Source organism: Populus trichocarpa, chromosome 2, assembly GCF_000002775.5.
Source record: "Populus trichocarpa isolate Nisqually-1 chromosome 2, P.trichocarpa_v4.1, whole genome shotgun sequence".
NCBI classification, from domain to species: domain Eukaryota; kingdom Viridiplantae; phylum Streptophyta; class Magnoliopsida; order Malpighiales; family Salicaceae; genus Populus; species Populus trichocarpa.
The window spans coordinates 8,643,654-8,667,494 of NC_037286.2; the positions used below are offsets into that span (position 1 = coordinate 8,643,654).

A 23,841-nucleotide genomic window follows, 5' to 3' on the forward strand; every position below is an offset into this window, starting at 1 on the left:
TTCCCAACCCAGACAACAAGTATTCTCCTTCAGAAGCATGTCCCAGCAGACAAGCTTGATTTTTTTCCATGAAAGAAAGGTGCATTTGGTTTCCATGAAACAATTAAGGGTCACGTGGATTTTGTCCATTTTGCTTTTGACAATCTTACCATATGGTGGACTTGTGCAATGTATTCATTAGTGCCACGACCCACGAGCTTCACCGCCCCCATAGCCTGCTATTTTTATCAGCATATATAGAAGAGAAGAAGAAACCAAAATGCTATTCTTTCATTTTACTTGGAGAAAGGTTGGCTTCCCTTCTTGGCAACATGAGTTGGAATTGCTATATATGTTGTAACGTAAGAGCTGTTTTTCCTTTCTTTAACAAATGAAAATTGAATTTCCAAAGCGTACGTATTGACTTTGTGAAAAGCATGTCAGGAAGATGTGTTTCCATTCCCTGAAAGTTGAAAATTCATGGGCTTGGCTAGGCCGTCAACTTTGTCGTTTACTGCTCAATATAAGAACAGAACCAAATAAATGGCCAGCTACAACATACCCTACAGATGTGGATGAAGTTTAATACTCGAAAGGAGTTCTTGATTCAAGGTGGGTGATGGTAACTTGGTAAGGGTATATTTGCAATCAAAGAAACATTGACAGCACAATTCTCGTATAGTGTGGAGTTTAATTATATATATATCTGGCGACGGAGTTGGGTGAGAGAGCTTTGACGGTCGTTAACAATGACGTCCTTGGATTGGACAATTGTCAGCAAGCCCTAAAAGAACAAAATGCAGTGTCAGACAGGTGTTGAATCCTTTACAATACCAATACATAGTGTTGTTCGCAATTGTAAGCCGAATTCTACGCTCGATCGCACAGCCTAATTAATGAGTATTTGACTATATATCATGAAAAATGAACAAATCTCAAACTAATTATTATTGATGACATTTCACGGGCAAAATCGTGAATGGATTTTTTTCCTTACTAGTAATTATTCAGAATTTTGATTTTAAAAAACCATCAAGTCATTACACTGTACTTAAAAAAATAAAAATCATGAGTGCCCATAGTTATAGTTTGTGGTTCCTTGCTTTCGAAGGTGTCGAAGGAAATTTAAAAAACGATAAAGATGTTCCTTGACAATTATAAATAAACCCTGTAAAAATACAAATTTATCCCTATAGACTAGTTCAATGGGTTTTTTTAATGATGAAAATATAAATTTATTATTATAATCCATAGTAATTTACGGTACTTTAGCCACTTAAAGTGAGATTCACCATTTCATTGGTAGGCTTTTTTCATGTAAAGGTCCTCCCTCACTCATCTTAAATTAATTAATGGTGGAAAGTGGGAAGAATTTCAAAACCCTTTTTTTTTTTGGTAGAATTATCGATTTCCACTACATAAATTCGCGTTCGGCTTTCGGCTTTCGGCTTTTGGCCCTTTTTATGGTTTGGAGGGGGCCCGTGTTCAACATGCATGTCCTGCAATCATCTCCAAATCAGGAAAATACACTTTCAACGTCATGCAATAATCAATTAAATCAACTATACTTTTAAGCCCATTTTATGGATTAATTAATCAGAGCTAGCAATATTGCTGTATTTCATGCCCTTAAAAAAGATTACTAAGTAATAAATTCTCTCATATTCATATATAGTTACGTTGATCTACTGCTATTATCAGCTACCCTAATGAATTTCTATAATGTAATTAGTTTTGCATAACAGATGAATTGGGTCTGTGCATGATGAAGTCGTGAGATAACTTCATGCAGAAATTGAGTTTTTAATAGCTTGCGATCCTAGGCCTGGGCTTGAGATGTAAGTTTTGTATCTAGGAATGGTTGTTAAGCTTCATCAATGACGGGAAGTTCGCTTGAAAAAATAATCCTTTCATAAAATGAGGGATGTATAGGATATATGTAAAAATGAATTATTGTAGAACTTTTTTCATTTATCTGGTGATCCAGGATGTTTATAAACTTTGATCATGTTAACTTATCATAGGACATTGGTTGCACAATAATTAATTGGTGAAGAGGTTGGTAATTATCAATGACATATTTGTAAAAAATAATCATTAATAAGAAAGGAGACATCTTTTTTACATAGAATGTGGTACATGTGTGATAATTGATTATAAATATGGTGTCAACCCTGCATAAAATTATGTACTTACAGAGAATTTATTAATAAAAAATATAAAATTATATGTGCATGGACAGAGCAAGGCGTCGCATTCTGATTTATTAAAACTCAAAAATATATTAAGTGTGTGCCTAAGTATGGTTTGTACAACCCATGTGTTGAGAAAGAGAAGGAAAAAATATAAAAATAGATGTGCGTGGACATAGCAAGCCGTCGCATTCTGACTTATCAAAACTCAAAAATATATGAAGTGTGTGTCAAAGTATGGTTTGTACAACCCATGTGTTGAGAAGGAGAAGGAAAATAATAGGGAGAGAGAGAATTTAGGCAGGCAAGTCTAGTTGTTAATGGCTAGAATTTAACATCCCAAACAGCTAGAATATTTTTTTAATCATGCACCATTATTCTTTTTTAAAATAGATATGTTTCAAAGATTTAACCAGTAAAAATGGTGAGAGAAAACTTAATTTTTTTATAGGGATGTTACCTTCTCTATGAACACGTCTACATAAAAGTTCTCATAATTTTACTAGGTTTTTTATAGAAGAATTCCTAATTGTTTTAGAAATAAGTGGTTATAGCGACTTGAAGAAAGATCATTAATCCCTTTAAAAATAAATGATCATAGAAACTTATAAAAAGATTCATAATTCTTTTAAATATAAATGATCACGAGGACTTGAAGAGTAATTTTTTATTCTTTTAGAGATACTGAAAAAACATATGAAGACTGAGTTGAGATATGAAAATTTTTTTATTGATATATATTTGGAGATGTGAATATCTCACCATGGAGATTTTAATGGATATCTTTATTTGAGCCATTAATTAGAGACGTGGATAAAAAAAAAATCAATATAAAATTTATTTTTAAAACAAAAAAATTATGAAGAAGCTCTTTCAACTACGTTACTAAAAACACATATTGGTTTGTGTTGTCTTTCAGTTGCCTATGTCCTAACATCTGACAATTTCTCATTTCCTAACCAGTTAATATTGGCTGTTGATATTGGATTATGTTTACCACAAGTGCATAGGGATCCCCTGACACCCTTGACTAATTTGGTCCTTCTCAAAGCATGTCATTGAAAAAAACCATGGTCTGTCTTGAAGACACCAACATGCACACATAAAAGTCTAAGGTCTCATTATAATTGTCTTAGCAATGCTTGTTTCTACATAGACCAGCCAGACATTACTTTGGCTCTTTCGCTGATACACTCAAACTCAAGGGGACATCCTGCTACCGCACGGGCACGCTTGGGTCACCTCAAAGTCAAAGATTTTTAGGTGTTGGCTATTTGATTATTTGCAGTTTGTAGTTTGCAAGAACAAGAAAGCAGGGCCAGGCCATGCATATTGTCTTATTCCTTGTCCAGTCACCACCGAAAGTGATCTTCTGTCTATTGGTTTCTTGCACTTGTAATGTCTTGGACAAATTCTTGGAACAAACAACTTGGAATCATAGAGGAGAGAAGAGTGCTGTCGTAATTGGGGTCAAGTTTCCTTTGAGCGTATTCTTCACATCTTACCATTAAAAGGACCACAGCTGGTGAAAACTGCCAAGCTACAGCCTACAATGGAGTACAAAGAGGAGCAAAATTGCAATTGAAATCGAAATGGACCTTAATAATTTATGCCATTAACCTGTTCAAGGACCCAGGTGCTTGAACAATTATTGTGACACAAGCAAGGCTGTGAATCTCAAGTTGGGTATAGCTCTATCAGACTACTACTAATGGCGGGAGGACCTCAGGCGCTCCATTCAGAGAGCACTGCTCTGTAATCCACATTATTGTGAACTTGATTCAACAAACTTCTGCAGTAAATGATTGCAAGCAACTATTCAGTTTTCGACCGTGTTGTAATCACTGTCATTAATAATCAAGAACAAGATTATGACATTCATTGCAAATCTACAACCAATCTTAATTATCCTACTTCTAGAAGATTTGAAAATGACTGAATAATTCATTTACCATCGTCCGCGCACTTAGTTGAATATGAAACCTTTTCTGAAATGATTTTTCATATTCACAGAACATGCTCATACTGCATGCTGAGATGAGCCAACTACTAATCTAACAGGGTCCTAGTAGACGTTCCTGCCAACCTACCGGCCACTCATTGCTGTAACGCAGAAGTTCGTGTTTTTTCATGACTAACACATGCCATGGTACGACTGGAAAATTCAGCACCATGCAATGCTTCTCCAGATGTGCATTTTACCGATAGCTGGGACATGAGTTTCCCAGATTTTTCACTCGCTAATGCATAAACTGTACTTGATGGGACATAAAATGATCCCTTTTTTTTCCTTAAATAATCATGCATGAATGGAAAACCAAAACAAGGCATGACCACACAACGGAACACCGACTGGATCAATCAATTGACGGCGAAGGCCTAGTTTGATCTTGCGCACAGTGGTGACAGCATCAATCCAAGAAAACTTTCTATAGGAATTTGCTTCTTCTTTTTTTTCCTGTTTTGGGATAAATCATTCGTAAAGAATTTGAATTACTCTGATACAAATGCGCGCTTGAAAAAAAAATGATTTAGATGCATAGAGAACGATGTTGACAGTGATTATGCAGAAGACATCAATTGTATTGCTTGAGTTGGAAAATTACAATTAAAATGATGGTGCATAAATATGATCTCAATTGAATGACTTGAGGTGGAAAATTTGGCAATTTGGGTGGTATGAGCTCTTTGTTGCAGCCTGCTGAAACTTCTTAATGGCAGCTTCATTTTCTTCTAAGCTAGTCTGAAGGAAAAACCGTACCCACCAAGTCGAGCTCCTCAATTTAGCCTGCAGCGCCAAAAAAAAAAAAAAAAAAACAAGAAAAGGCTTGCATAACATCATTTTCAGAGTAGAAGGAGTTCAATGATACGGAAACAGATCGGACATATTTTGTAAATGACACACAATAAAGATAACTCTAAGAACAGTATTTGAAAATGTTGTGCAAATAAATTTCTAGATGTCAAGCATTGTTTTATCTCCAACAGTTCTAAGGGCTAGACTTATGGAATCTTCATTCTTTTATTTACAAGAGAGACAACCAGGCTAGAAACGTTGAGTTAGTTAATTGATCTAACTTCCATAATATTTCTTTCAGACCATAATATGTTATATAACATAGACGCAGAACCTCATCTCGACATAAATATTATGCGAGTGTGCTACAATTCCATGCAGCTCCTAAACACAGACAACATGAAGTGATCCAGGAACCGATTCTGATGCCAAAATTAAGTCACTTACCGCCCTTCCAAATTTTGTCACTTCTGCAACTTTAGCTCTGTGTTGACCTGGAAGGCCTGCATTTATCACAACAAAAGGTAATTTAAAAGGTGAAGCACAAAAGGCTTCTATTGTTCTTGTTTCTAGCTTTCTTTGTTGGGCTGTTTGTTATCAGACTTGATGGATTTACAGCCACTCCTTATCGACTTTGATTGTATCTGTATTTCTAACTTTTAATTCAATACGTTATTTATATTCATCTGAAAGAAAAGGTATGAGTGGAGCCGAGTTCATGTAGCAAAATGACAGCTATCTGTAACAATCTCTTGCCATAATAAATTTATATCCCATCACCAATTCTGGGAACAAAAATCCCAACTTACTCATTTATCCAGTACCATTTTTTGGTGTGTGTGTCTTTCTCCAACATTAAGAACTGGTAAATTTCAAGGACCCGCAAAGGAAAAGACTTGAATTTTTTTTGTAGGTGATTGGTATGGCTTTTACATATAGTTCATAAATGGAAAAAAATCATCAGTTGATCTAACCTAGTGAAGAATATCGGCCTATTTCATGAGAATTTTAAAAACAGCACTCAACAAACAAAAACTGAGATCAAAAGGTGCGCATGAAAATTTCTAGCATATTTGATATATAGCAGATTCCTTTTACCTGTAAATATTACAAGACCATCAGCTGATACCCTAGCCAAATCTGGAATTGTCTTGTTGAGGTATCTAGGTGACAAGTAATCCACAGCATCTGACACAATTACAAGAGAAAATGATTTTGGTCTGTAAGGAAGAGGAAACTTGATATCAGCAACGCGCACGATACCCCTCCGCACTAGTGCTTTGCAGTTACCATCAGCGTCCTCTATGTCATATGGTTCGACACCCCAGGCTTCGGTCTCCTCTTCTTTTAGCAAGTGAGAAACCACAGAACAAGTATTGGGGCCAATATGCAAAACTTTATGCATGCTATCTCCATAAGCCTTCTTCAAAATTGGGATTGCTTCTTGAACCTCGACAGTGCATGAAAAATCACCTGCATAAGCAGAAAAGAGTTCATACCCTTGAAATCGAAGGTAACTTGGGTATTAAAAAAAAGGACATACAACGATAACAGTAACCATAGTGAAAACAGGATTCTTGGCATTTAAATCTCCAGTGGACTCTATTCATGATCAGCAAAGTCCATTCAAATGAAATTGAAAAAATAAAAAGGACTAGATAGTTTAAATGTAGGTGCTCGAAATGACCACTCTAATGAATTTTGACAAGCAAAAAGTAAAATTTGCAAGGCACTTAGTGGAAAGTATTAATATCAAATGTCACACGATGCCTATTGAGGATGACAGTGTAAAAGAAATCGCCATCATATTGTTACACAACATTAAACTAAAATGAACCAAAGCTCTGAAAATTAAGTCAGCCAACTTTACCTTGAACCTTGTTAAAAGCCTGTTTGTTGCCGCCAAATTGTCCTACCATGCGAATAAAATACAGTCAACAGATAGCCAAAAGAAGATAAAAGTTGTGGAAACTGTGAATGTATGCGATGAAAAGTTGCAACCGGCTAATTCACCCTGCCTCCTTTGCAGGTAAGCTACAGTATGAAATGGTAAACATGCAGCAAGAATTTTTTTTGAAGTGCCAGAAATGAAGACGCGGCAGAGGAAGTATTGGCGAGATTAATAAGATATTACTCATGGGTTTAACTGAGTACCAACCTGGACTGCTGTATAAATAAGCAAAAAGAAAGACTGCTCCCTGAAAAATTCTCCATCAAAAACAGAAATAATAAATCAGAGTCCACCGATCCTTACGCCGTGTCTAATCCATTTCAATCCAACAACATTGAATAAATATACACAGATTCGATTTTTTATCTTTTTCTTAAAGCCAAAATGAACAAGTACCAGGAGAATAAGAGCAATGGGCAAATATGGGGAAGAACGTGGCTGGGAATCGAAGCCAAAAGGAGCACCTATCCCTCCACTCTCTCCATATCGCCGAGAATGTTTTGATGATCTCCTTGACATTGCTGCAAATTAATTAATTTGAACTTACGATATCCTACGCTGTTTCAAAAAGAAAAATCAAGTGAGCTAGGCAACCATCTCCATAAATATGCAAAGCATTTAGACCGCACAAATTCGAAAAGGTAATTAGACAAAAATCGGCCTAAGACAATGCAATGCAGATGAGAAAAAAACGAAAGTGGAAATTACCTAGAGACAGTAAGAGTGTAACAACCTCGTTTTTCGAGAAACTAGAGGAATGTTATGGATCTAAAAGATTACATGACTTGTGTGTTTCTTCTGTGGTTTGCAAACGCAGGAATTGCTACACCCGTTCTCGTCGGCTGTGACAACGGGCTTCAGAAAACTGTTTTCCCGGCAGTTTTCTCTCTACCTCGAGCGGTTAATTTTTTAGAATATTTACTTTTTAAAATTTATTTTTAATATTAATATAAAACAAATAAATTTAATTTTACAAAAACTCTTTCTATCAACAACGGTCCTTATTCTTGTTCTTAATGGCATGTATCAAGGCCTTGCTATTTGGGCCATAATGCTAGAGAAGAGCCTTTAGCAATACCGGATCCAACAGGGTGTCCATCGTAAGAAAGGCCCAAGGGTTTGAAATTCTTACACGTTACGGCTAATGTTTAAAGTAATTGTACGATTATAAGAAGGCCCACAAGGCCTGGTCCATAGAAGGTTTCCTGGCAGTGGCAGTATTTGATTCCCTCATCACTTTATTCCTTTTTCTGATGTTTTTTTTTTTCTTTTAAAAGCTAAGCAAAGGAGGAAATGCCTTGCCCTTCTTTCTTACATGCAAGGACCCCAACTCCAAAGTATTATATGCGTTCTTTAAGCTGGATCCACTTATATGCAACTCCGCTAGCATCGATGGCAAGTGATTAGTTTACAACCCCCTCTGAATTAAATCCAATTTAAGTGGTTAACCTTTAAACCTTTTAATTTAACTATTTATCTAACATGAATTTAAAATTAAATTGTGTGAGAGTTGTCTGACGTGCCTCAGTCAACTTAAAGGTCTAAAGACAACTCGATTAGTCAGTAAAAAACTTGATTTGACTTTTAAAAAAAATCAAGATAATCTTATTTAATATTGAGACGGCGACATATTAGATCGATCCTGGTTTCGTGACTTAACCCACCAAATGTGCGATCTGAGTGATGGACTCTACTGGGTTTAAGAACTTTGTTTTTTTAAGAATATTTTTCACTTAATTATACGATAATAAAACTAGACGCTCATAAAACCAAACCAAGCACAAACTAAATATCAGGATGTTTAAGACTGTGATAATCTTATAAAAAGCAAACCGGAACAATTTATAAGACAAATTCAAAAACAAGCAAATGTTGAGGGATGAAATTGAAAAAACAATGATGAAAATGAAAGGAAAAAAAGAGGTTATCAAGAAAAAAATAGGGTGAAATGTAAATACAGCAAAAAAAATGAAAAAAACAAACCACCTCCTTTATTCTTCATACTAACAATGAAGAAGTTCTGTTACACCCTAGGGTTTTTAGTATAAAAAGTATAATGTTGTCTGACTTGGTTGGTAGCTCAATATGTTGCCTTCATACTATCCTAGCACAAAGGATTTGTAGTACATTTAAAATTCGAGAGATAAAATGCATTATTTTGGAGCAAGCAGCAACTATATATAGCAATCAAATGTTAGAGTACCCCACATACCAGATGTTATTTGTTATAGTCAGAAAGAGAAAATATATGTGTTCGTTATGCTTATAAGAACTTGTTGCTTGATAAATGATGAAGTCATGAAAAAACTTCACATATAAATTAGGTTTTCCACGAGCCACAATCCTAAGCCAAGACATGTGGGGCTTTGAATAAAGGCTTGGTGTTTGGGCTCGATTATCCTAAAAAAATCCATGAGGGACTCTTTAATGCTTAAGTCAGAAAATGTATGAGAGCTATGGGGAAAAAAAAATGAGAGTGAAATGTTGATTATGAGGAAATTCTGACTTATGAGAACCTCTCTCATTTACCAAGTAATCCAAAACATCTATAGACTTTGATCATGCCATCTCACCATAAGATACGGAGAGTTACATGATAATTGATTGGTGAAAGCATTGGCACCCATCTTTGGTTGTAATGCATTTCACACCATTGTTAAATAAATGGGTGATTATCAACGATACGTTCACTAAAAATAATTATTGATTGAGAAATAAGGTACATTATTTGCATTGAAAGTGTTGCATGTTTGCATTATCAACTATTGGTTAGAAAAGGTGGCACCAACCATATAAAAAAATATGTACTTTACAAAGAGTATATAAAAAAATAAAAAAAATTATACACTACAGATGTTATGATGTTGTATTTTGACTCCTCAAAACCAAAAAAAAATAGATATATGCGTAATAGATAGTATGTGTAAGAGTAAAAAGGAGGAAAAAATTTGGTTGTTTGGGCGTTAGCCCAAACAGTGTAGTATGATTGGTAGCCATAAATAGTGTTGTATGGTGACCACAACATCAGGTATCCATGGACGACGTGCAATAATGATACCTAGGGTAGTGTGTGGTGACCACACGTATGAGGTGGTTGATAGTCACTCCACATAGGCATGGCAAAAAAAAGATTTGCATTATAGTGCTACTTTATTTTGACCATACCCAAACGAAGTGGTATTGACCCCAAACGATGTGGCATGGTTGGTGGCCACGAATGGTGTGGGTGTGATGATCATACATGGTGTAGGATGGTAACAAGTAGAGTGGTGAGTGGTGACCATAAGCATGGAATGGTTGGTGGTCATTCCTTTTGGGCATAGCTCAAGAAGAGTTGCATTATGGTGCCACTTTGTTTGGGCTATCTTAAAAGAAATGGCATTATGTTGCCACTCTGTTCGGGCTTTATCCCAAACAAAGTGCTCATATTTATTTTATTTTTTATATATGTAAAAAACATACAACATCATTTACCTTTCCGGAAAAAATCTTTTAAACAAAAGTATTTGGAAGACTTAACCAACAAAAATAAGAAAAGAAAACTAATTTTTTACATGTTATGGCTATGAGAGAGTTACCATAGTCAAGCATCTAAATGTTGGTCTTTTATGTCTTGCGAGGTGTCTACATAAGAGTTTTCATCGTGTAATTTTTTCTCAATGTTTCTATAAGAGAGAATAATTTAATAGTGTTGTTTGTAAAGAGAAGTAGTGTAGCAAAAAATCAATTTAAAAGTAAATATGGTTTGTGTATGTATTTCAGAATGCGTTTTAGATAAAAATATTCAATAAGCAGTCATAAAGATCGAAAAAGGTTCTTCAATCCGATAAAAGTCAAGTTATCATGAGGACCTGGAGAAAAATGATCATAGGAACTTGAAGAAAGATCTATGATCTTTTAGAGACACTAGAGACACATATGAAAATTCAATGAAGACACGTTTAGTGACATGAAGATCTTACCGCGAAGATTTTAATAGAGATTTTTTATTGAATACATTATAGATATGGAAAAAAATCATTACTTTTATTAAAAAGTTTAGAAGATAGAGATATAACTCGTGGGGCTAATTCATGGATCATTTAATTTTAGGTAAATCATCAATTGTGTAGACTTCCTTTATTTTATGCTCTGGTTTTTTTTTTTTCATGAAATAATGAGGGTAACCTTTTGCGATCAGTCTTTCTATCTTCTTTTTCAAGGTATGGCATTTCTCAATGTCATGCCTATGATCACAGTGAAAAAGACAACTTATTAGGATTTCTCGTGTCTGCGCCACTTTTCATAGGAGGGTGATATTGCATAAATTATTTCTTATTGATAATAGTCAGCACCTCAGTCCGTGTAATGGTTAGATAAGTAGTCAGAAGTTTGAGGAATGTAAGGCGATCATAAATGTGTCCCTTGGTACTTTTTTTAGATGCTTTGGTTAGAGACCAGTGATGTTGGGGAGACTTTGTTTGGTGAAAATTTAGGTGACCTTATTTGGACACGCTGGCTTATTCCACTTTAATATAATTCTGTACTACCTATTTAACGCCTAGATGAGTATTGTTAGGTGGTGTATATTGTCATTCCCATAATGAGTAGTTGTAGACTCCACCAATCAGGGTGTTAGTGGTAATTGGTTCGAGCAGATTTTTCACGTTGAGTATTTCCTCATTACATATTTTGAGATATCCTCTATTGCTTTTATCTTCTCATTGGGTGATGGTAAAAAGCTCCAATATGCTCTTTTTAGTTGGAATGCTTATGCTAAAACAAGAGATGAGCTTCATGTAGAGATCATGAAGACCTAGAATGGATCCTTGATCAAGATTGTGATACATCACCCTAGCATTTCCATGAAACATTACAGGAAAAATCTTGCACATGGAATTATTTTTTATTGTCACTGCCTCTAGGATGCTTCTAACATTTTGTATATACTATTTAGAATATGTAAGGTCATCATAGTTATCTCAAATGACCTTTGTAATGATATATTTTTTAAAGAAATGAGTGTGTAACACCATATGATAAAATAGAGAGTCTCCTAGATGATTGGATTGGTGTTCATTCTTAGAAGTTGGTCTCATCTTACGTCTAAGATTTTTTTATGAGGAAGCATGTGAGTGAGTGTCAGATGAGAATTAATAGAGATAGTCATGCTTATGACTAAGATATGTGAAGGAGTTTTCTTCATATAAAAAATGACTCATTCAGAAAGTAGGAGTATCATATACATACTTTGCATGTCATTTTGTTTTGTTCCTTTGTGAAACTAAAGTTTCCTCTTTGTATCTCGTGCATATAATAGAGTTATGTGTTGGATTTTTTATTGATAGAACAAAAGAGTATGAAGTCGTTTTTGTATAGCCAAAATAATATTATTGAGCACTTGCATTTTATGGTGAGTTGTTAGAGACCTGAGAGAGATAGAGTTTTTATAGTAAGGAAATCAATTACTCTTTATTATCCTAGAGTTTCATCAGACATTGAAATAGTCTTTTTTGTGTGAAAGGTGATGAAGTGCTTTTTTTTTTCACTTTTCCATAGACGACACCACTAATGAAGTCGTAAAAAACTTGAAACATAAATTAGGCTTTCCATAGGCTGCTATCCTAGGCCAAGACATGTGGACTTGAATGTAAGCTTGGTGTTTGGGCTTAATTATCATGAAAAAAAATAAGTTTTTTATGGGACGAGGGACTCTTCAATGCTTGAGTCAGTGAATGTATGACAAAAATGAGAAAAAAATATAAGATCGAGAGTGAAATGTTGAGTATGAGAAAATTATAACTTGTAAGAACCTCTCTCGTTTACCTGGTAATCCAAAGTATTAATAGATTTTAGTCATATCAACTCACCTCGAGAGATGCATAGTTGCATGATAATTGAATTGTGAAAACATTGGCATCCACCTTTAGTTGTAGTGTCTTTCACCCTATTAGTGGATAGGTGGGTGATTATCAATGATACAGTAGCTAGAAATGATCATTAGTTATGAAAAGAAATATTTTATTTGCATTAAATATGATGCTTGTTTGTAATCATTTAGGAGAAAAGATAATATCAATCCTAGAGTGTGCGCAATGGATAGTACATGTGATGAAAAATAAAAGAGGAGGGAATTTTTGGTCCTTTGAGCCTTGGCCCAAACGGTGTGGCATGGTTGATGGTCAAGAACAGCGTGTAATGGTGACCGCAACGTGGAGGGCTGACCACGTGCGTCATGAGATGATAACATGCAGGGTGGTGAATGATGATCATGTGCGGGGTGATTGGTGGCCGATCCGTCAAGGCAATGCCCGCAAGAATTGGCACCACAATGCAACTCTGTTTGGGCCTTGCCCAAACAGAATGCTCCTTTTATATATATATAAAGAAGCATGCACCGCCAGTAGTTATATAGTTTCAGCTCATTTATCTTGCTCCAATGCCGTCGTCCATGAAAGAAGGCCGTGGCTACAGAAGTGGGTCTTGTGCCCAATGTGTCATTAATTAATGATACGACTCCCGTGCTTCTTTTTTTCAAAGTGATTTTAATCGATACGGCAATGAATTAGTGATTTTAATATTTCTCAAAACAAACACTAATAATTTTTGTAAGAACAATTCAACCGTATCAATCAAATATAGCGATAAAATTGCGGGAGGGGGGGATCGTAACAGGCCTCATCACATGCACAGTTGGTATGAACAGAAGAATTTCGTATCGGGATCGATCATTGATTATGATATATGCATGCATATTCTATGATCTTCTAGAATCTACAGCCGTCCCGTCAAACATTTTGTTGCGTTGCCAAGCAAAGCAATATATATATATATATATATATATATATATATATATATATATATATATATATATATATATATATATTTCGATATTGATATGCATTTAATCTGCAGTGGTCCCTGGTTCCACAAGTGATTATCAGACAGAAATCACGGGCTAAATTACAATCAGAAACTAAATTTGTTACACATTGACGGATCCCATTTAAGCAACTGACCCTAAGAGAAGTCCCTAGCCATAAAGCTAGCAAAATTGGCCTGACAGCTTAAAATATTTATAAGATTCTTTCAAAATAGAAACCCTACTTGAAAAGGACCATTACTTGTCCATTTTCCCTTTTATCATGCCCATTTCACGTTGATTTAGTTCCAAATTAGGGTTCTTTCGATGAGGTTAAGCTCTTACACAACGTGCGAATAGCTTTCAGTGCTAAAAGGGTTGGGAATTCAAGTAGCAAAAATCCAATCCGTGATGATCCCTTTCTATTTTTCCAAAAGAGAGAAGATTATAGCTGTACGACAGTGTATATCCATGTGTGATGACATCTTCTACCAAGCCTTTGCCAGCAGAATAAGGTTGGAGGATAATGCCCCAATATAAGCAAGGGCTTCCCATGAAAAAAGGGGAGCAAAACTGAGAAGACCGCTCATGTTACATGGTTGGTATTATTTTAGACAAACTCTGTGCTGACAAATTCAGCAGAGAGTTATCTACCTGATTTGGACTTTTGTTAACAACCTGCGAAAAAAGTTAATCGCGTGATTTTCCTTTTTATTCAATCCTTATTTTTTATAGATATATGGAAACCAAGGAAACTGCAGTTCGGGTGAGAGATGGGTGAGCTGGATTTATTACACAAAGTGTACTTAAGGTTAAGGGTGACATATGTAAGAGCCTCTGACACACTTGCATGCCGTCTTGAAGAAAAAACCCCACAGAAAACAGATGCCACATGCCCGTCAAACTCAAAGATGTGCCGCCCCTTCTTGTTGAATACCGCTCGTCTGCGTGGACCCAACTCAATATTCAATGTTCATCTTTTTTGGCCTGGACTATGAACTGTAAAAAAAATTGAAGATTTTTGTTTCAAATTTCCTGTGATCTAGCCTTGCCATTGGGACGATCAGCACTCCTCATGGACCTATGTATCTCTCCCACATACCCTCTCTCACACATACCTAAATCTCTTTTGTCCTACTGGGTGTGGAAGTATTCATCCCACAAAAAACAAAGAAGAGCGTGCTGGGCTGGGAAGGCTGAGGAGAACGGAAAGGAAAGTTTTCTGCAGGAAGACTTTTGAATGCGCTTCCAAGGAGAGTAGATTTCAAGGAGTCCATGTCATGGCGTGGTCCAGCTGCTTCCTAATCATAAATACGGTTAAGACACCTTCGAGATGGGCCAGGCGGAGAAACCAGACAAAACAACACTCCCATGTGCAACCCAGATACCAGATCGATTTTGTTTTTGTGCTCGAAAAGCAACCTCGTCAAATTATCATATCAATTCTAGCTTAATACGCTTTTTGCACTTACTCGGCATCTGTCTATGATCTTCGAATCTACAATGCCAAGCCATAAATTCGTAGATGATTTCGGAGGAAAGTAGTTGAAGACTAGCTCTAGCCTTTCAATCAAATCATAATAATAATACTCAAGCCAAATATCACAATACCTGGAACAGTTACAAGAGCCATCAGGAAATTTGGCACATTCTTGAAAATGTTTCTAAGCACAGATTCAAGTTATTTTGAAATCCGAATTATTAGTAGATTCTCACTAATTTACATAACCACGAAGTCATTTGTCAAGTGTCCTGAGAAGTGAAATGGCTGCTAGTCTTAGCTGAGCGACTCCAGACCAGACGAGCAAGACTTGCTTTCACTACCGTCAAAGCTGGCCATTAGTAGAAATTAACCACAAACAGATGTAACAAGCTGGCATGAATATAGAAATACAAAAAAAGAGTGATGAACCTTGAAGCTGTAATTAGAATTCTTCTTTGATGTTTGAACCGACAATATCTCTTACAAAAGAATTGAACCAAAAACGAAAGAATAAAAAAAACAAAAAACAAAACAAGAGGCAGAAAAGGAGAAAATAAAAAAATAAAAAGAACCTTACATGTAATAAGAAGCATAAACACTATCTACTGTATCTTTCTTGCCCAACCGCAGTCATTCTTCTGTCCATATAACACAATATTTGTACCTCATATTGGGTGCGCAATGTATTGGGGTTCTGAAGGGTTGGGGGCAATCAAGAAAAGAAGCACTCCCAGCCCAGTACAACTTCCCCGTGTAAATTTTATTTTCAGTGATAATCATATACTTGTTGTCCACCCAAGTCGCCTATGTTTATATCGGCAATATATCTCACAAAATCTGTCATGCTTCCTTCACTGAACCTGCTCTCCTATCAAATCTAGACCGACAAGCAAGAATGATATCCCTTGAAATAGCAAGAAGTAGAAATGGATCCCCTGAGCAGACAGAAGGCTCCTTGCTGAAGCTGTTAAAAGAAGGAAAGCTAGAGCCAACTCTTTCATATATATTCTATTATGCTTCCTTTTCTTCTTAGCCTTTTGATCTTGTTGCATAATTTCTTCCTTCAATTCATCAAGATTTGGCTCAGAAGAACCCCTTTGATGCTTCGTTTCTTTCTGAACCAAGGAAACAAGATCACCCTCAGAAGATCGGCCAGACTTCTTAGTAACAACCCATTCATAGGCACTTCCAAGCTGGAAAAGCCCGGAGATCATAGCATTGAACTTGGTCACTGACATGGTGTTTTCAAACAGAAGATAGGGGACAATGAAAGGGAAGGATTTGGGGGCTGGGAGAATGTTGAGAAATGACATGGTAGCTGGAATGTAGCACACAACCCATGCTGGGAGCTCAGCCTCTGGTATAAACATCGTCATGGGGAGAATTATGCAGAAGAGTGTGAAAGAATAAAATGGTAGGATCAGCTTTCTGAGCAGAAAGAAAAGAAAAATCATGTTGAATTTCTTCCATATGCTAATCTGCAAAAGACCAATACACATTACATAACAAAAGCAGCAAAATAAAACCAGCACAAAAAATAGGGAAAAATTGTAATTACAGCAGAAGGTATTCGAAAAAGTATATACCTTGGATCGAATAATATCAGGTAAGCAGAGTCTAAATAGCTGCATGGGTCCAGAATGCCATCTGTGTTGTTGCTTTCTATATGCTTCATATGATTCAGGCAATTCACACTGACACTGAACATAAAAGGAACAAAAACTATTAAACCTTGTACAAACCATTAACTGCCACTAGATTTAGTGAGATGCTCACTGAAATCAATGACAAAACACTCGGTGATATAAACTAAAAAGAAAATTGTAATACCTCAACATCATTGAGGAAAATGAACTTCCAGCCATGAAGATGGGCACGAACAGCAATGTCCATGTCCTCGACAGTAGTCCTCTCCAACCAACCACCGGACTCCTCCAAAGCTTTTATCCTCCACACACCAGCAGTTCCATTGAATCCAAAAAAGTTAATGAAAGTTCCATTCACTTGCTGTTCTACTTCAAAATGAAACGCTAAATTAATGTTCTGCAACCTAGTCAACAAGTTCTCATCCTTGTTCACAAAAGACCATCTTGCCTGAACAAGCCCGATCTCCTCATTATCCTGTAATGCCACAATCAATTTCAGCACTTTGTCTTTAGATGATAGAAAGTTTAAATTAACTACCTATCCAATTTTGCCACTGAGTTTCATATAAATTTAACTCCCTTACTTGAAATTAGATGAAAATAAATTAAAAAGAAGATAACAATAAGGAGTCGAAGTTAAGTACCTTAAAGTGAGGAACTGTTTTTTTGAGGAAGTCAGGGGTTGGCTGAAAGTCGGCATCGAAAATAGCAACATACTCATAGTCTTTGACATAGCTACAATTCATAGCAGACTTAAGATTGCCAGCTTTATACCCATCTCTAATTACACGATGCCTGTACAAAATGCGGGCACCCTCTTGCTGCCATTTATGAACTTCCTCTTTGATCAACAATTGCGTAGTTGGATCATCAGAATCATCTAAAATTTGTATTAAGAACTTCGATTTTGGCCAGTCTAAATTACACACAGCAGCTATTGATTGTTGATAAACCTTGGGGGGAAAAAAACCAAATTTAAATTAAAAAACAAAAAACACATACGCACACAAATAACCGACTAAAAGTAAGAGCTAAAATTTTGAAATTTGAAGGTACCTCTTTCTCATTGCACATGGGAATCTGGACAAGAACCATAGGAAAGAAGCCATTTTCACCAGATTCAAGATCAGCAACAGCGTCTTGTTTGGGGATTGGTTTAATATTCTTAAACCGGATCCAGAAACAACCCAAACAAAGGACAAGCCTATCAATACTCTGGATAAGGAAGAGCACAATACACGCATTGGCTAGGAATTGCAATGGAGGAGCGAGATACTCCACACGAAATAAGACCCACCGTGAATACAAGGAATCAAAGATATCTTTAAACCCAAACGGTGTCGCTAATAAGTACTGCAATTGGAGATGTGGAGCTCCAAAATGCCACCCTTTAAAATAAGCAGCAATTTCAAAACCTAATAGCAAAACTGACATCCACAGAAAAATCTTGATGGAAGTATAGAATCTTGTTTTCACAGTCGGGTTCTCATTCTCCCGGTCGATGTCTGTGGTTTCGGTGTCGGTGCGGCCTGAGTGGATGCGGCGCTTGATGGCGGAGCCGAGAGAGAGCATTGTGGTGGCGATGGAGGTCAAGCAACCGGCAGCTTTGTGGGCTTTTAAGAGAAGAACCCATGTGAGTTGTTTAGCGTTTTTGTTACGTGATTTGTCTCGGCCGAGTCGACTCGGTGAGTCAGTGATCAAGAAATCTTCCTCTGACGGACCTTCCAGCTCCACCATTGACCAGTTTGGGTTCTCCATTTTGACAACCACCGGTGTTCCTTTATGGCTGTCCTTTGCCCACCAGTCAAACGAGGGTGCCATTGTCGTTTAAAGCCTTTCTCTTTTGAGTTTCTGATCTATAAAACAAAAGGATTTGGACTCGCAATGTAAAGGAACAGATGCGTTAGAAACCCGATCTTTTTCTTTGTTTTGAGGCTAAAAAAAGGCTAAAATTTTGATAACATGGTGTGAGAGAGAATGTGTGAAAAGAGAGACGCGTGGAGGAGAAAGGGTAAGCAACTAAAGCGAGAAGTCTCTAAATTACGGTGATATGAGGAGACAATTTATACGATAACTATTTGTTAGGATGGAGAAAGGGAAAGAAAAAAGAGAGAGGGTCGTTTTCGAGATAGAGAGAGTGAGAGAAGGAAAGAGACAATGAACTTGGGATATGAGTCCAGAAAAGCTCTCACTCAATTACAGCTTGCAGTGAGATTATATACAAGGAGGAGGAGAAATTATAGAGAGAGGGAGTGATGTCCAGAGGAGGAATTTAGAAAAGAGAAGGTAAACAGCTCACCACGTCTTTTTTCTAGAGTTTTTCTTCTTTAAAATTAATTAAATAATTAATTTTTAATTTTTGATGAAATGGAAGTAGGTGAGGGCACACTGTAGACAGACACAGATGAATTGTAATGCAACATAAATAGACACACACAGCATCTGTCATGTCAATATAAGGAGATGGTTTTATTTTTTAAAAAAATAAAATAAATTTTATCTTTTATATAAACTTAACTTATTCATTAATTAGACACTATAATTAAATTAAATTACAGTAAAAAACTAATTTTAAAACACCTCGAGTGTTATTTTTGATATGGAAGGAAACCAACCTTGAGATATCCACACCTTTAATTGGGTATTAAATGGAATTATTTTTTTTGAGATTTTTTTTCTAATATTTCAACAACTGGAATCATGAGTTTCTTAAGAAATAATAATAAATAAATAAATAAAAATAGCAGATTTACGAGATCAATCCATGTTCTTTTTCTTTCTCTAAGTACACTCGAAACAATCCATAGATTAGCATTACTTTTATCAACACATATTCCTTTCTTTTGCTTTTCTTGAAAAAATCCAAGACATAATTCGGAAAAAAAAAATAGTAATTTAACTTTTTTTCATTTCAACCGTCAAAATATTACACGGAGACAAGAGACAAAAGCTATCACAAGGCTGACGTGAAATTAGGAGTACATAAGTGTTCTTAACTTCGCCTTTAATTTAATATACTTTGACCGAGTGAGGTCGAGAAGTTCAAAAGGAAGGGAATGTGTGACGAACTATCTAACAAGCAAGCGCGTGCGGATGAGGCAAGGGGTCATAAAGTGAGACATTGGTGTTCCTCCTCCTTTCTTTTTTTAATTGTTGTTTTTTTTTTGGATTTCCGTATTTAATTTATCATCTAATTCTGTTAGGTTTTATGTGATATAGTAATTATACTGGATTAAAAGGGAAGGTTGTTTCCTGGGGATTCGTGGCCGTCCCATTCGAGCACTGGAGGCGTTCTATCAAAGCCCAGTTGCCGGTGGCGTTCTTTTCTTTTCTTTTTTTATTAGGATTTAAAGTATACATCATTCACGCGCCTCTCACTGCTGAGCTTGCACTTGCACAATTTTATTGTCTGCCAGAGTTCATATTTGTAATTTCATCCCAAAAATAATTATCTCTGCCAACTCACCGTATCGGATTACTTACATGGAGGCTTTTGTAAATATAGTTCATGCAAAGAAATATTTATAAAATACTTTATTCGTATATTAACTATTATATTACTTTAAAAATTACTTTTTTAACTATATTAGTTTAAAAAATAATTTTTCCACAACGCTAACATTCAAAAAAAACTCGAAAGAAGCATCAAGTTTTCAGTTGAATTTATTGAATGCAGGTAGATCAAGCCACGCGCCATAGATGCAGCTGCGTATGTAAAGCGCATGGGTTTTAGGCGAGGACAATTAAGGTAACAATTAAATGTCTAAATTATCCTAATGCCACCGACAATTTCAGTCAGAAACAGGGTCATTTGAATATGGATAATAGTGGAATATACTACGCGGGCAGATACGGTAACAGTAATGATGGGTTCCACGGTGTTACCGTGGGAAACCTGCTAATCAAGGGTCCCATTTAAGTGGTATTGCAACGTGGACTGTTTTTTTTTTTTAATATCAGTAATTATTAAAAAATAGTAGTTTGATATTTTTAAAATAAATATATTTTAAAAAAATATATAAAAACACAAGTTATCACCATCCCAGAATATGCATAATAAAGACTTCAATTTTATATATATATAGAATTAAGACTTTCACTTTGAAAACCAAACCAACCCACACGCTGCTTGCTCCCAGCTAGGCAGTTGCATTTCCTCAATTGATCTGCGGCTGTGATCTGTTCTTCCAATGATGTAACGCTAAGATACTGTCATCATTAATCCAATTCACGTGAGAACTCGTTTCAAATTCAAAAAATTCACGAAAAGAGACACACGCAAGAGTGGGCCATAAGGACACGGGTAGGGGGGTAAATTTGCTAATTTGAGAGCCGTAGATCTTTCGAACAAGTTTGTTGAGGAAGGGGTTTCTTGTAAATATATATGCTAGACTGGATCAAGAGACCGCACGAGTTGGAGAAGGTGATGTGAGATGATGACACGTGGAGTGGCGGTGGTGCATGGTCATTGGTCAGAGGCAGACACCATAATAATAGTATAATAATAGTCTTAATCTGAAACAGCCTGGCCACCACAGCCGGCAAGACCCTGTCGAGCCCTCAGGTTTACTAGCGCAATTTACGCTCTTCTCCTACGTCATCTCCTAGCCCGAATCACGTTTTCCTTTAATTTTCTTCTGTTTTGTTTTTATTTTTCTTTTGAAGTAAATTTGTCGCCCTCATCCACTGACCTCGTACCGAGTTGACATGCGTTTACTTCTTAAAAACACAAAAAGGAAAAAAAATAGTTATCGCTGGTAAATTGTAACTTAATCAGTTATTTTATTGTTCTGAGAAAAAAAACAATAAAAATAAAGAAGAGAAAGATAAAAAATGAAATTTTGATAAAATTATGTTAGTAGCAAAATAATTATTTATATATTTTATTTGATTATGGTGGACAAGACAAAATATTTTTTTATTTTATTTTATTACTTTTTTATTTTACTCGTATTGTTATAAAAATTACATGTTTAAAAAATAATAATTCAATATTTTACTTTTTTACTTTTTTATATTAAAAGTTAAAATTAATAATTTTATAATAATCTGAATTATAAAATCAAGATTTACTTGACGGTTTGGTTCAGGGCATGAAATGGTCTGAATTTAAGAAGAAATAGAGGAAGGATTCATTCGAAATGACTCGTTTAAAAGCTCAGGTCAACTCGGGATAAAACACGGATCAAAAACTCATTGATTTTTTAGAAGAAAAATAATAAAGATTTTGGGTTAACCGAGTTGACCCTCCCGACTCATGACATGAATATGTTAAAACTATAATAATAACTATTTATATCCATATGTTAACTTTAGTTAACACGTGATGACCCTTTCGACTTGTGACCTAGGCCTTGCCCCGGCTGATCCCAAGTCAAGTTTTAAAATTATGATAATAACAATTTTTATTCTTACATTGACATAGGTTAACTCGGGTTGACCCTCCTGATCAGTGAATTAGGTCTTGTCCCGGGTTGACCCCAAATCAAGTTTATAAATTATAATAATAACCACTTTTATTTTATGTTGACCCGGGTTAACTCGGGTTAATCCTCATAAATACATGACCTACTCCTTCATTGGGTCGATCATCGAGTCGGCTTTTAAAACTATGATAATAATTATTTTTGTTCTTATATTGATCTTGGTCAATGGTCAACCTCACTTGTGACCCGGGCCTTGTACCGGATCAACCTCCGAATCGAGTTTTAAAATTATAATAATAATTATTTTTACTTTTATGTTGAACTGGGTCAACCTGACTTGTAACCCGGGCCAACCTGACTTGTGACCCGGGCTTTGACCCGAATCGTTTCTCGAGTTAAGTTTTAAAATTATGATAATAATAATTTTTATTTTTACATGTCTTAGTTGGATAATTTTGGAATTTAAAGTTTTTTACAATGATATTTTAGGAATGAAATATAATAAATATTATCTCTAAAGACATGTCCTTTATGTACCTTCTATTTTAGAAGTACATAATTTCACTTCAAAAATATCTCAAAGATAGATTTATTTTTATTTCTATGTCTCTATCTCTGTCTATCTCTTCAACCAGATATATTTTTGTCTTTACTGTCTTTGTTTTTTTTTTGTCATGAGACAATAATCAAATACCACCTTAGAGATTATATTAATTTTTTTAATATAAAAAAATACTATTAAAGGTGCGAGATATTTTTTTAACATTGTCGTTAAACTTAACCAGGCTATTCAATCTTTAAACTTTTATACTCGACTACTTCTCTAGCTTGAATTTTTAATTAAACCATGTGGAAGTTTCCAATGTGAATTGATTGACTTCACATGTTCAAAAACAATCTAGATAACTGGTAAAAATATGACTTGACTTTAAAAAAACATCAAGATGATAATTTTTTAAAAAACATATTGAGAAGACATCAAATTGGATCGACCCCGATCACCCCGCGACCTCGTTCATAAACTCCATTTGGGCTTAATAAAGAAAATTATAAACTATTTTGATTTTATCATATGAAAAAAAATGCTCGCAAAAGCAAGCATCAACCTTAAAATAAATATTTATTTGAAAGTATGATACATTTATAGAAAACGAACAAAATAAATCAAGAAATGTGTTAACCCTATATATATACATATATAATTTTTTTTTATCCCATGTTATATGCTAAATCCTTACCAAAATTTTGACATGATTTTCTTTATATTTTGAACATATTAAGTGTTAACATCAAATTAACCACATATCTATGATATATTTTATGATGACCAATTAATGTTTGTGATTTCATCAGTAATTTTTTTATGAAAAAATCAGTGTTTAAATATTGACGGAATGCAATAATCTGATTGTGGTTAACTCGCCTTCAACCCAGTCCAAATGTAAAGAAACTAGCTTGGATTTAACCCAGTTTGTCTCGGTTATCCCGACAAATCAACTCACTACATGGTTAAAATTCAATTTAAT

The 23,841-nt window shown here is 35.4% G+C and overlaps 2 protein-coding genes and 1 long non-coding RNA gene across 5 annotated transcripts; 1 reads left to right on the plus strand and 2 right to left on the minus strand.

Moving 5' to 3' along the window:
• Window positions 1-4,686: 4,686 nt before the first annotated feature.
• LOC7472630 (probable pectin methylesterase CGR3) lies at window positions 4,687-7,839 on the minus strand. Of its 3 annotated transcripts, none has more exons than XM_024595184.2 (7): window positions 7,628-7,839; window positions 7,316-7,472; window positions 7,127-7,166; window positions 6,839-6,880; window positions 6,067-6,441; window positions 5,416-5,471; window positions 4,687-4,959 (listed from the first exon to the last, which is right to left on the minus strand). In XM_024595184.2, the coding sequence occupies exons 2-7, from the start codon at window positions 7,436-7,438 to the stop codon at window positions 4,807-4,809; spliced, it is 789 nt and encodes a 262-aa protein (XP_024450952.1). In that variant the 5' UTR covers window positions 7,439-7,472; window positions 7,628-7,839; the 3' UTR covers window positions 4,687-4,806. The 3 variants fall into 3 exon arrangements, with proteins under 3 accessions (XP_024450952.1, XP_024450951.1, XP_024450953.1); XM_024595183.2 differs by having other exon boundaries at window positions 7,316-7,477; XM_024595185.2 differs by lacking the exons at window positions 6,839-6,880; window positions 7,127-7,166; window positions 7,316-7,472; window positions 7,628-7,839 and adding an exon at window positions 6,512-6,753.
• A 5,953-nt stretch (window positions 7,840-13,792) lies between these two features.
• LOC112326630 (uncharacterized) lies at window positions 13,793-15,479 on the plus strand. The gene is made up of 2 exons (XR_002980434.2): window positions 13,793-14,358; window positions 14,496-15,479. It is a non-coding gene; the product is annotated as an uncharacterized LOC112326630 (long non-coding RNA).
• Window positions 15,480-15,664: 185 nt separating this feature from the next.
• Window positions 15,665-19,129, minus strand: LOC7467244 (probable xyloglucan glycosyltransferase 12). The gene is made up of 5 exons (XM_002302346.4): window positions 17,946-19,129; window positions 17,534-17,842; window positions 17,074-17,364; window positions 16,830-16,943; window positions 15,665-16,721 (listed from the first exon to the last, which is right to left on the minus strand). Exons 1-5 carry the CDS (start codon window positions 18,708-18,710, stop codon window positions 16,095-16,097), a joined length of 2,106 nt encoding a protein of 701 aa, XP_002302382.1. The 5' UTR covers window positions 18,711-19,129; the 3' UTR covers window positions 15,665-16,094.
• Between the last annotated feature and the right edge of the window lie 4,712 nt (window positions 19,130-23,841).

Coding starts and splice junctions, on each gene's coding strand:
- LOC7472630 (XM_024595184.2), bottom strand. CDS start 7,438: ATGTCAAGGAGATCATCAAAACATTCTCGGCGATATGGAGAGAGTGGA. Junction 6,881..7,126: donor TTATTTATACAGCAGTCCAG/GTTGGTACTCAG, acceptor TTCGCATGGTAG/GACAATTTGGCGGCAACAAA. Junction 5,472..6,066: donor TGGTCTTGTAATATTTACAG/GTAAAAGGAATC, acceptor TGATAAATGCAG/GCCTTCCAGGTCAACACAGA.
- LOC7467244 (XM_002302346.4), bottom strand. CDS start 18,710: ATGGCACCCTCGTTTGACTGGTGGGCAAAGGACAGCCATAAAGGAACA. Junction 17,365..17,533: donor AAACAGTTCCTCACTTTAAG/GTACTTAACTTC, acceptor GTGGCATTACAG/GATAATGAGGAGATCGGGCT. Junction 16,944..17,073: donor TTTTCCTCAATGATGTTGAG/GTATTACAATTT, acceptor TTTTATGTTCAG/TGTCAGTGTGAATTGCCTGA.